Consider the following 14,123-nt stretch of genomic DNA (forward strand, 5'->3'; position numbering starts at 1 on the left):
CGTGCCCGGAGGATTTAAACAATAACGAGATCTGGGCGACCAATCACAAGCCAGATTCAATTAAAGATGCATTACATCATGACCAATTTTAGTTAGGCCAGAAATTGGCCTAACTCTCCATAGAGTCCCGTGTTAAAAACGTTAACCGCAAGTTAAAGTCAGTAGTCCACTTGGGAAGCTAACAATGCACAAATTAAATCGGAGTTTTAAGCTTAAATGCAATAGCCAGAATATGCACAATGGGCAAGTGGACTACGGAGAAGTCTACCAATAATGATACACATAGTATAAAAAAAGTTGAACGTATTTACCATTATTAAACATTGTGGTGAATTGTGCCTTGCTTAATCCTTATGGCTTTGGCCAAGTGAACAGTTTGTGAAGTTAAATGACACCCCATACAATGAGACCCAGATAACATAGCGATATTGGTCCGATGGTGGCCCGATATATGTTCAATAATGGCCCAATATCATTTTCTCATGGGCCCAATATTGGTCCAAGATTGAGCTTGGGCCAAGTATTGGGCCTATATTGGACCAATTTAGGCTGCCACTGTGATGCCAATATGAAGATTACCGATGGTAAGCCAAGATTGGCCCAATATGGGCAGCAAAATAATGCCGATGCTAAGATTGGCGTTCGAAAACCAACGTTGGGCCAATATATGCATGTTATCTGGGGAGGTGGGGTCTTAGACGAAAAGTTGGGCACGGAAATGGGCGGAAGAATGGGATGCATTTATCTTCTTTTTCGATTTGGGTTGCAAATTTGAACACTGAGAAATAATTGGAAATGAATATATTTTGGGTCTTTGTCCTTAAATTTGGTAGAATTAGACAGACTTGGACAATGATGGGGCAGACGAAAACCCAATCGCACATCCATATTTGTTTGTTTGTTTGGATCTGTTGGCGCTTTCAGCTTCTTGCACCATTATCTCATACTGATACATATCATAGATATATGATATAGATAGATAATATTATTATAAATAACATGGCAGGACCGAGTCCCTAATGGAGAGGTGCTTCAGAGAGCCAAAATGGAGAGCGTAGAAGCCATCCTAGTGAAAAGCCAACTGCGCTGGGCCGGTCATGTCGTGAGGATGCCTGATGAAAGACTACCGAAAGCTGTGATGTATGCTGAACTCACAGAAGGAAAGAGAAAACATGGTGGACAGAAACTTCGGTATAGAGATGTTGTGAAGCGTCATCTGAAGACAGCTGACATGGATGTTGATACATGGGAGACGAAAGCTAGTGACCGGGTCAATTGGAGGAAGAAGATCCACGATGCTGGGAAAACAGTGCAGCGGAAGCGAAAGGAGAAGTACCTTGAACGATGGAGAAAGAGACACCCATCAACTTCGACAACTGTGCCTTCATCGAACTCGATGGGCAGCCGATGATGATGATGATATTATAGTACAGGGCGTTAGTCCGACACGCCGCCAGTCCGAATCTGAAATGCACTGCACCAATTAAATTGGTCTGAAACTTTGCAATCATGGAACAAAGTATGGACTAGAAACCAAATGCACATAAAGTCGTCGGGAACGGCCGAGGACAGAACCGCTACGCTATCCCGTTGCCAACATCCTTATTCATATCAATATTGATATACTTTCATTTTGATTGGAATTTTAGGTCCCAATGGACGGCCACAACAACTCACGGTCAACTCTATCAATACTTCCACAATACGGGTAACTTGGATTCCAGCAACTGACAGCGAAGTTTATCCAGTGACTGGTTTCAGGATTGTGTGCGAATGCTTAAGAACAGACAACCAATGGCACCACGTCAAAGAAGAATGCGTGGATGCCGATTGCTGGTCTGCTTCAATATCTGGGCTGCAAGAGAACACCCTCTACCGGTTTCTAGTTTATGCTAAAAATAGATTCGGAGAAGGACCTGAGAGTGAACCAAGCAGATCAAGAACCACTGGTATATTTATACTAAGGGGAGAAGTTTTTATGTATATCGCCAAACGTGTAGCGATCTCAAATATAATTTTATTTATTTATTTATTTATTTATTTATTTATTTATTTATTTATTTATTTATTTATTTATGTATTTATGTATTTATTTATTTATTTATTTATTTATTTATTTATGTATTTAGTTATTTATTTGTTTATTTATTTATTTACTTGGAGAAAGATGACTATCTTCGTGCAGAGTGCTCGATGAATTAAAACAGAGCTAATAATACGAGTAGAACTTGTGGTACGAAAGTTATGGCTCTGAGTTTCACACTAATGCGACCATTGGACAACTGAGGGATATTCGCTACTTACCATAGGCCTTATCCTCTCCTAATATAAGAAAAATAAAAATCAAAACAAATTTATGATGTTTTGAACGTCCTGCAATTTGTTAATGATGTCCACAATACTGTGGAATTCTGTGCAACTAAAATATTCTATATAAACAGGAAAACAGAGACACAATCTGAAACAAAACAGACTTGTTGACAACCCACCTGCCAGCAATTTCCCGTCTTTTACGGAGATATTTCTAGCTCGACGACCAAACTTTATCTTTACATTGGAAATTTGTTCGAAAATTAAGTTATAAAAGAAATAAAGTTATATAAAAAAATAACTCTACATTACTATCAGTATACATCTTGTGCTCCTCATTTATTGTTTGCAGAGGTGATGACTGGCAAGAAACTACACGATGCTGTTAAACTTGGAGACTTGGAGGCGGTGAAAAATATTCTGGAGAATTCTCCCGAATTGAAAGATGTGCCTGATGGGTCCGAGGGATTTTCTCCACTTATGGCAGCTGCACAGTCAGGAAACATGACGTAAGATAGGGTGCTTTAACGGGAGAAAAGTAAAAGAACGAATACTCAAAAAGTAAACGGCGTTTGAAAATCTTGGTACCATGCCATTGGTCATTCTAAAAATTGAGAACATTCGTGTGTAATCATTTTGAAATAAAAATTTATATTATAGACTGAAGTGAATATGCACCAATTACATGTAATACTTGCATGTTCTGAAAAAAATCGATATATCCCTCATTTATGCTAAATCCAAAAAGTGTCCCCCGCTGTGCAAAGAGTTGTATGCGGGGACGAATCCGCATTCAATTACGTGTAAAGTATATTGTACAATGTCAAAATTGTGGCTACATCATAGATATCTCGGGCATCTCAGAGCATCACCTGGTTTTTCCATATGAAAGTAATTAAGGTGTTCCATCAAAGCTTTCGTCGTGTGCTATCACTAGAGTAGAAATAACAATAATGGCCTATTTGTGTATAATTTTCTGTGATTTCCCAATTTTGCGACAGCGCTCTGACATAATTACGCCATAGCGATATCGTGTGGGGAATGTTTGTACTTATTTTGATATCACTGGATAGCCCGAGGGGGCTTCGAATTGATTTTTACGGGGATGTACCACGCAAACTTTTGGATGCTGACTTTCTCTATACCTACTTTTTGCTGATTTTGCCATCCATCAGTATACCAATTTTCCCACAAAAACACCCAAAAAGCACCCAAATTTGCCCTAATTGGGCGCTATTAGGGGCAGTTTTGCCCAAATGCGCCCAACCACTGAAAACCCACCATCGATATCGATATACCAAAATTGCTGAAAAGGTACGCCAAAACCGTGCACATCCCCGTATACCTTCAACCAGGGAGAACCCCTCTGGGATGGATAGAAGATACATACAGCTACCCATTGGTATCAAATATAACAGTATAGGACATGTAATAATAGAAAATTCGGAGTTCCCAGCTGTACTATATGATAGATCAACCTGATTTGTACAGCTAAGGGTCTTTTTATCTTTTCAGTTTCCGTAAGTCCTTTGTTTAGATACGAAAACGCAAGGGATTCAGTAAGTTTACTGTAATCTGACTTCATTGTTAACTTTGAAGTACCAATCAGCTTATTTCAATAGAGGCGAATGCCTATGTCAATAAAACCGGGAAAGAAAAGGTTATGTTAACACCAGTGTTTTTAATGGTCTAGCGCCCTCAAGTCTTTAACATTGGTAAATTGATCTACATTAATTTGACAAAATGCATGCCAATCCGAATGACAAAGTCCACTTTTTTCTGTAAAAACGTTGAAAATAAGCCCTTAAATCACAAAAGGTCCGCTTATGAGCCTGTCGAACCCCAATGCACTTGTGCATGGCCACAGTGTCGCCCTTCCCTCGTATCAATGTCTATCTTCCTATTTAGCTTCCTCCTGCCCCCCCGATCAGTCCCCCCACTCCCTCCCCGGTCCCTACTCTCTCCTCTCGAGTTCTTCTCGTTCTAGTCTTTCAGTCTCTCCATCTCCTATCTTTCTTCCTCACCCCTCCCACTCTCACTTGTTCAGTCTCAAGTATCTCACTCCCTCCCTCATCCCCCTCCCTTGCGAAATCAGTATGATCCATGACTGAAAATAAGCTCTGCAAAAATAAACATTTAAAATAAACCCGAGCCTTACATATAGGCCCAACCAAGGGCCCAACCAATTATCAGATTAGCTTGTCATTGGTACGAATGATAAGAATACATTATCTTTGCTCCAATGCAATTATTTTGTATTGCATTTCAATATAAAACATGATTACCAAATCACCACTTGTACGCACCTCATTGGCAGTTAGCAGCCTGGACAACCGATTCTTTTGTTTAGCAAGGCTCACTCAGTCATTTAATGTGGCAATACAAACGATCGAATTTGGTGTTGAAACGAGCTAAATTTTGAGTTACACCTTTTCAATGTAAAATTAATTTTCTCGGCCAAATGAAATGCAATCATTTTCATTTTTTCAGTAAATGTCAGGTCAAATTGTAGTGCTTTTTTTCAAATCCTAGTGTTAAACTTAGGCGTGAAATTCAGTCATTTCGTGTAAGATTTTCGATTTTGATAGGCTTAAACTCTGCCCGCGAGCCTTTTCTTGGATCAACCTTTTAGCTTTTCAAAGTAATATAGTACGCTAATGAAGGATTTTCCCAACTTTCTAACGCACATCACCGTGAGCGATATATCATAGTTTTGTCAGAATTTACGTTTTGATTTCACCATTTTTTCACCGGCTGAATTTTTTTCAAAATCAACGCGTGAAATATAAGGCTAATAATACTAGCATTGTGGATCGATATCCCTGGGTTTAATAGGAATACCGGCATGATACAGTGTTGCCAAAACTTCAATATAGCAACGAAATTCCCAGGCCTAATAGCGCTCCTATAATACTGATCATGTTTATAGCACGATGAGGATATTTCATCATCACGTGAGTGATTCGGACCAATGTGTTGAAATTTGCTTCTCCTCAAAACAACTTTACCCGAAGGCTTACATGCAATTGGGCAATATTTTAAACAAAACTTTCTTTTACAAAACATTATATTACGCTGTATGTTTTATGATCAAGCAAACTGTTTGGAACACACTTCCAAAGAAATAACCTTCGTAACGCCCCGGCGTAACGCCCCAGACTTTCGTTATTTAAACGCCAGAAATAGATTGTCCTTATAAGAACCATCAGAGATTGTGGCTTATAAGAACCGTTCATTATCATTGTTAACTTAAACAGGTTTTTGTTTTTAAACATCTTTATAAATTGATTGTTTTTATGTTTGTTTGTAAATTTCGTGCTTTACGCGCTTTGAGTTCCTCATCAGAGATTGTGCCTTATAAGAACCATTCATTTTCATTGTTAACTTAAACAGGTTTTTGTTTTTAAACAAAAACATGTTCAAGCAATTATTTAAAATTGCTTGCCTAAAAACAGAATAACTTGGATGTTAATACTTGACGTAGTGTTTCAATTGTTATGAAGGTGACTGGGTATGGTGCCTTTTGTTTGTGTTTGTTTGAAACTGCTTTTGAAACCCACCGAAAGTCATAGGCCCTGATGAAGCAGCCAAAACAATACCAGGTTAAACATGGAAGTTTATAAAAACTTATTAAATAACCGTAAGAAAAAAAAAACCATTTGTGGCAACAATAAGCCTTGCATTGAAAGTCATGGTTAAAGTGTGTTGATTACCACACCAAAGTTTCCCTACATACACAACTACAACCAAGGGCCCAACCAATTATCAGATTAGCTTGTCATTGGTACGAATGATAAGAATACATTATCTTTGCTCCAATGCAATTATTTTGTATTGCATTTCAATATAAAACATGATTACCAAATCACCACTTGTACGCACCTCATTGGCAGTTAGCAGCCTGGACAACCGATTCTTTTGTTTAGCAAGGCTCACTCAGTCATTTAATGTGGCAATACAAACGATCGAATTTGGTGTTGAAACGAGCTAAATTTTGAGTTACACCTTTTCAATGTAAAATTAATTTTCTCGGCCAAATGAAATGCAATCATTTTCATTTTTTCAGTAAATGTCAGGTCAAATTGTAGTGCTTTTTTTCAAATCCTAGTGTTAAACTTAGGCGTGAAATTCAGTCATTTCGTGTAAGATTTTCGATTTTGATAGGCTTAAACTCTGCCCGCGAGCCTTTTCTTGGATCAACCTTTTAGCTTTTCAAAGTAATATAGTACGCTAATGAAGGATTTTTCCCAACTTTCTAACGCACATCACCGTGAGCGATATATCATAGTTTTGTCAGAATTTACGTTTTGATTTCACCATTTTTTCACCGGCTGAATTTTTTCAAAATCAACGCGTGAAATATAAGGCTAATAATACTAGCATTGTGGATCGATATCCCTGGGTTTAATAGGAATACCAGCATGATACAGTGTTGCCAAAACTTCAATATAGCAACGAAATTCCCAGGCCTAATAGCGCTCCTATAATACTGATCATGTTTATAGCACGATGAGGATATTTCATCATCACGTGAGTGATTCGGACCAATGTGTTGAAATTTGCTTCTCCTCAAAACAACTTTACCCGAAGGCTTACATGCAATTGGGCAATATTTTAAACAAAACTTTCTTTTACAAAACATTATATTACGCTGTATGTTTTATGATCAAGCAAACTGTTTGGAACACACTTCCAAAGAAATAACCTTCGTAACGCCCCGGCGTAACGCCCCAGACTTTCGTTATTTAAACGCCAGAAATAGATTGTCCTTATAAGAACCATCAGAGATTGTGGCTTATAAGAACCGTTCATTATCATTGTTAACTTAAACAGGTTTTTGTTTTAAACATCTTTATAAATTGATTGTTTTTATGTTTGTTTGTAAATTTCGTGCTTTACGCGCTTTGAGTTCCTCATCAGAGATTGTGCCTTATAAGAACCATTCATTTTCATTGTTACTTAAACAGGTTTTTGTTTTAAACAAAAACCTGTTCAAGCAATTATTTAAAATTGCTTGCCTAAAAACAGAATAACTTGGATGTTAATACTTGACGTAGTGTTTCAATTGTCATGAAGGTGACTGGGTATGGTGCCTTTTGTTTGTGTTTGTTTGAAACTGCTTTTGGAAACCCACCGAAAGTCATAGGCCCTGATGAAGCAGCCAAAACAATACCAGGTTAAACATGGAAGTTTATAAAAACTTATTAAATAACCGTAAGAAAAAAAAACACCATTTGTGGCAACAATAAGCCTTGCATTGAAAGTCATGGTTAAAGTGTGTTGATTACCACACCAAAGTTTCCCTACATACACCCCCACTACCCACCTTACACACCTCTGCACCCACCCCACCCTATAGGCCTACATGTACATGATATTACATAATAATATATAGCATAGCTATACATTTAGGTATAGCGCTTAATTATGACAAATATGGTTAGGCCTATATATAGGCCTACATGTCAAATTAAAAACAAACCCGAACACTGATGAATCTCTACAGAAACCCGAACACAAGTCTGAAGGGTGTAATGAAAATGGCAACCCGCGATGGGGGGGGGCGTGGGGTAGGTCATACAAAATTCACATGGAGATAGGAGGGACAGAAGATTAAAATCCCTATAATAACACGCTAATTTTTCTAGGTTTGGACCGTGGATTTTCATGAACCTCAAGCGTGCGTCTCTTAATACGGACTAACCTAGGTAAACAAACACACAGACAGACAAAATGGTTTTCATAATCATCGAATGCATATAAATTGAAATTGCAGGCTATCACGGGAGCAAATTTTTAAAATTCACCCCATTTACCAATTGGGGATTTGGGCTACCAAATCGCTAGTCGGGCAATCTTCATGATCTTTGCTTTTCAATGGAAAATTGCCCTGGATGACAACAATGAAAATATCGACTATTTCTGCTGGTTGCGCACATAGTTGACAAAACTATAATATATAGACCCACACGAGGTGCTTTACAGAGGTGGGAAATATCTTTCTTTAGCAAACTATATTAGTTTGAGACGCTAAAAAATCAATTCCGTAAAAAGCTCGCAGGCGAACTCAAGGCCTATAAAAATCAAAAATATCACACTAAAAGATACAATTTGATGCTTAATTTTAACACCAGGATTTTTTTTTTTAAATGTATATCCAAGCACCAAGTTTTTAACTGACATTACTGAAGAAAAAAAAATTGCTTTATATTTGACCGAGAAAATTAATTTCATAGCAAAAAGGTGTATCTCTGAATTGTGCTGATTTTAACATGTATCGATCGACTTTTAGCGCGAATAAGCATTTCTAAAGAATCGGTTGTCCAGGTAGGTGACTGTTGGGAGATATTTGACTAATTCAGACGCTCGTTTAATGGCCAATATGAAAGACTTTTGCTTATAACTTGGCAACATGGTTAGTATATATTTCAATGCAAGACAATTTTTACGAGCCACTTACGTCTAGGCGTAAGTGCATATACACCAAACACAAGTCAATTGAAGCCGTACAATTTACCGCGAATTTAGGACCGTAAAATGTAGACTCTTCTTTTGTCTAGATTAGCACCCAACCGCACATCTCAAGGTTTTATGTAAAAAATCAATATAACTTACCAAAACGAAAACTGGAATTCACGAGCTTCAAATTTTAAGAAACTAACAAAAGGCTAGAATAAAAGATGGGTCACACCTGGGAGACTACCAGTTCAGAATAACAGTGCCTCATTTCTACTGAATGTTTAGTTTTAGTTTTGGTTTTGGTTTTGGTCACGTGGTTTCCTATTGTCCTGCCTAACCACTTGAATCATAAGATATTGAACTCATTGTTTCTACCTTTTGTTTAAAACTGAACATTTGTGTCAGTCAGTTTCGGTTTTGGTTTCAGTTTCTTATAAGTGGTGTGAATCGTAAAATTATTTGCTTAGAAGTATACAAAAGAAATTTTTAAATTTCGCAGTGCAATATTCACGAGGAGAGAAATCGAGCATGGTAATTTGGATACGGACACTAAACATCATGTTGTCAGGGCCCTTATACTTTCGCGTTTGGACTATGGTAACAGCCTTCTCTACGGACTCAAGTCTCAAGATCTTCGCCGCCTTCAATCCCTTCAACACAAAGCATCTAAGCTAATTTTCTCCGTTCCTAGACGTACTGATCCAAAACCTCTCATGAACAATCTTCATTGGCTTCCGATAAGCAACCGCATCCAATTCAAACTCTGTCTTTTGATTTATAAGTGCCTGACTGACTCTGCTCCACGATACCTCATCGATTCAATTAGTCTTAAGCCAACACTTCCAGTGGCCCTGTTACAAGATCTGCCCTGGACAGAACTCTCCTAAACATTCCCATGTGCAAGTTAACCTGTGGTGATAAGTCATTTACAGCTGCTGGACCGTCCATCTGGAACAGCCTGCCACGGAACATACGGGAAGCTTCTTCACTCACACAATTCAAAAAGCTGCTGAAAACTCACTTGTACAATTTTTAGTTTTTTTTTCATTTTGTCTTTACATTGACTTTGCTTGTTTTCCACTGCCTGGTTATTGTTTGTTGTTGGTTTTTTAGTTTTGTGCGTTTAGATCAATTTTTTGCATAAGCGCCTTAAATCACCTTTATGTATGTATGTATGTATGTATGTAATCTACATTGAAAGACGTGGTTTACAAAATCGAATAAGCCTAGGCTAATTCACCTGTGAAAAAATATAGACCATCGAAATATTTGCATTCGACATTACAAAAGGGGCCACTATTGTAATTGTATAGGTGCTATAAACAAAATCGATTCATGTCCTTAATCCCATGTACCAGAATCGATGGAAGGCCATTATATGACCACTAATAACCTAATGACTTTTACTGAAGCAATTTTTACTACAAAAAGTAGAAGATAGAGGGGAGAAGAGATTGCGTGTGGTGTGTGTGTGGGGGGGGGGAGGGCAAGGGGGGTATGGGCCGGGAGAAAGAGAAACAGGTGGGAGATAGCATTGGAAATGAAAGAGAAGGGGAGGAGAGCTCGGGATGAAGATATCGAAGGGAGGGGAGGAGGAGGGGGAGAGTCACTTAGGGAAGAGGTGGTTATATAGGGAGGGGAGCCCCCCCCCCCCCTTAAAGAGGTATGGGTTGTGGTTCCCGGGGATAATAAACTAATTCATAATCAAATAATCATCTCCATGCATCGTTTATGTTTCAAACAAACAAAGCCCCTACCCCACCCCACCCCATCCTTATACGCGCATGTATATGATTTCTAGGCCTAGAACTCGTGAGTGTAATATGCCACAGCATCAACTGTCGTCCGCGGGATAGCTTTCCGATATCAATCATGATAATAATTATGTTAGCACAATAGGCTATTGTATACTTCTAGTTATATACCCTATATTGTGTCCTCCCAGCATAATAGTGTTATGATTGCAGACCAGATCTGCTCTACATTTTAATCCCTTGATTTTTGGTTTCTGAACAAAAGAGAAACCAAAACTAAAGATTTGAAATGAGGGAGTGACTTACAAAAACTGATACGGATACGGAAACAGAAACTGAAAAGATAAAACGACGGTAAGTATACGAGTTGTCTTTTGGTCAAATTCATTAATCGAACTTAGGCGCAATTCGTCAAAATAACGATTTCAATATCTACGTCGGGAAGTAAGATTTATCATTAATTTTTGGTGGAACTGAAACACCGTCTGAATCACAAGCATACAATTACTCAATTTGCTCAAAATGCTCGATTCGTCACTCTGCCGAAGTCATTTTTGTTGTAATTTTGAGAAAAAATTACACGATATGGTTCAGTCATGCATTTAAACATATTTATTCATCAATCTTCACAAGAAAAAATGAGACAAATTAAAGGGAATATTTAGGGTGATTACGTAACTGATACATGCTTGAACCACATTTTGCAATTTGTTCTCAAATTTACAAGTAAAGTAAAATGTTTGTACCACTCTTTAGGATGGTGGAATTTTTACTCAGCTATGGCGCTGATGTACATGCCTGCAACTCGGCTGGCAAATATAGTCTGATGGTGGCATGCAATGAAGGACATCGCGAAGTAGCAATGAAGCTCCGATCAAATGGGGCTAGATGGGAGAGACGGGATAAGAGTGGTTGTACAGCTATGCATTGGGCAGTAGATGGAGGCAACACAGAGCTTATCAAATGGATGATTGAGGACGGAGCTTTGGTGAGCAGATGAAATCATTATTAGTAAATGGATGAAAATAAATCTGAAATCCCGGCATCTACTAATAGGTATAACAAAATTAGCATCGTGCTCACCATTAACGGAATTGAAAATGCTAAAGTAAGATTCCGATTCACTATTGATGTTTTCACTACAATTTCACAGGACACATTTGTGCAGATTATATTAACATATCGTTAAAGCATCCGTTTTAATATTCCATATGTAACTCTCTCTAAACATAAAAAAAAAACGAAGACGGGAAACAGTTGTACAGCAATTTTTCGGTACTGGGCGTACCTTCTTCAGGCTTTATTATGACACAAGAAAACAATCTAAAAACAAGCAAGAAAATTAATGCGTAACGCGTAAGAAAACAAGCATGAAAAGATCGCGACTTAAAAACAACGCAGTGTGAAGGCGCATCTATAAAACGCGCGCGTGAAAAAGAGGGGCGAACCTATTCAATAAGATTGAGGCCTTCGGGTTGAAGGGAATGAAGTTTGTTGATCCAGAATTTCTCGCGCTGCTGACGTCTAAATTTGGATTGGCGACCAAGTGATTCAATGACCGTGACTTTGACATCATCGATGCTATGATCTGGAAGGGAAAAGTGAACGGCAACTGGCTTGTCTACGTGTTTGGCGTGGTGCTTGATGGTACATCTGTGGTTACGCATTCTTTCTCTTATATTATTACCAGTTTCACCCACATACTGAATGTTGCATTTGGCGCATTCAATGAGATAAACAACATTGTTGGTACTGCAAGTAACTTCTTGTCTTACGGTGTAGCATTTGCTCCGATTTTTGTTACTGAAAGTACTGGTGACTTGTATAAAGGCGCAGTTTTTGCATCGTGGTTTCTGACAAGGTTTGCAGCCATTATCAGTCTTGGGATCTAAACATAATACTCTGATAGTTTATGTTATGATTATGTGTATTTATACAGGTGGACGAGCATGATTCAGGGTGTAGTTGGACGCCATTGATGAGATGCGCTGCGTCAGAGGATGGAAAGACGGAGGTAGCCAAGGTGTTATTGTAAGCAGGTGCCAAAGTGGATGGTCAAGACAAAGATGGGAAAACACCTCTTTTGGTAAGGACATTAAATTGCATGGATATAATAAAGTCTTTTAAAAACCTTTTTGTTTAATGCGTTGTAAAACTGGTACCGTGAAAAAAGTTCTGCACACCATCGGAATTATGAATCTCGATATTTAATGTTGTTTGACGCTATGACTGTCTCACCTGAACACAAAGAAGAGAGGAAGACTCATCACTAATATAATTTGTCATATAGCCTAAAGTCGGATTCAGCGCGATGAGATGCTGCGATGCCTCTGAGCCAGGTTTTTACGAGCTAGGTGGAGAAAATTCTCATCGCGCGGTAGAAATATCGCAGCCGTACATGCTTGAAATTGGCTGCTGGAAAATCAAGGTCGGCAGAATGACTATAAAAGGAGAAGCAGACCCCACATGCTTTTAAAACATCGCAGCATCGCGCGATGAAATTGAAATGTACATTTGCGATGCTGGGACGTTGTAAAAGCAACACTTCGAGCTGCGATGTGAGGCTGAATGTATTTTTTCAAGTACATTCAGAAAGCGACCTTTGTCTAAGACATTTGTTGGTCAAATGTTGACAATCTGACTTCATGTCCGAATCTGACTCCACATCGCAGCGTGATGCGATGCTGCGATGCTAAAAAACTGAAATCTCATCACGGGGCGAAAATTTCGGTCCGCGATGGAGTTGGATTTTGTTCAACTTTATAGTATCGCGCTGCGATATCGCAGCCGTGCACGCTTGTGATTGGCTGCTGGAAAATCAAGGTCGGCAGGATGATCAACAAAGGAGATGTAGACCCCACATGCTTATAAAACATCGCAGCTGCGATGTTAAAAAGAAAGCATCGCAGCATCGAATCGCGCTGCGATGTGGAGTCAGAATCGGACTTTATGCTACAGGCACTAATAATGTGTAAACATACAGATACAATTAAATCTTCAGAACCTTGACACAGATATCACGTTTGATTTTGTTGTTTAGGTTGCTACCCTCAACGGTCATTATGAGTTAGTACAAGTGCTGGTTAAGAGTGGTGCACATCCTTTGAGAAAGACGAAATGCGGCATGACAGCTAAGGATGTGGCTTCCTCGCATAATCTAAGGGTGAGATATGATTTGGACATTATGTCCAAAGTCTATTACTGCTTAAGCTTTCGTGTTTATTTTCACATGCAAGTCGACGATATACATAAAGAATGATTTTGATGCTTTAGATTACCAATTAGGGTATGCAAATAAAATCTGAAGTGTCTAGTTATGTAAAAATTAAGAAAAATAGGGTCTGTCTGTGTATTTTCTAAACAAGACATCTAGATTGTCTGAAAGACGTATTTGAAAATAAATTGAGTACAAACGTAAGTACTTCGAGGAAGCTTTGACCATGAAAAGAAGACAAGCACATGATAATTCATGTACTTGATTGAGAAGAAGACCGAGTCGACGACGTCAAGCCTTATCTACATGATCTATGATTTTTGGCATTCTAACACCTCAAATGATAAAACTAGAATTGGTTCCATTTTTTTTCTATGCCCCCTGTG

At 38.5% G+C, this 14,123-nt stretch overlaps 1 protein-coding gene across 1 annotated transcript; it reads left to right on the plus strand.

Moving 5' to 3' along the window:
- The first annotated feature begins 1,509 nt into the window (after positions 1–1,509).
- Positions 1,510–12,558, plus strand: LOC140149319 (ankyrin repeat domain-containing protein 55-like). The gene is made up of 5 exons (XM_072171585.1): positions 1,510–1,519; positions 1,650–1,949; positions 2,663–2,819; positions 11,280–11,511; positions 12,463–12,558. Exons 1-5 carry the CDS (start codon positions 1,510–1,512, stop codon positions 12,556–12,558), a joined length of 795 nt encoding a protein of 264 aa, XP_072027686.1.
- The last annotated feature ends 1,565 nt before the right edge of the window (positions 12,559–14,123 follow it).

This window comes from Amphiura filiformis, chromosome 3 (assembly GCF_039555335.1).
Source record: "Amphiura filiformis chromosome 3, Afil_fr2py, whole genome shotgun sequence".
NCBI lineage: Eukaryota > Metazoa > Echinodermata > Ophiuroidea > Amphilepidida > Amphiuridae > Amphiura > Amphiura filiformis.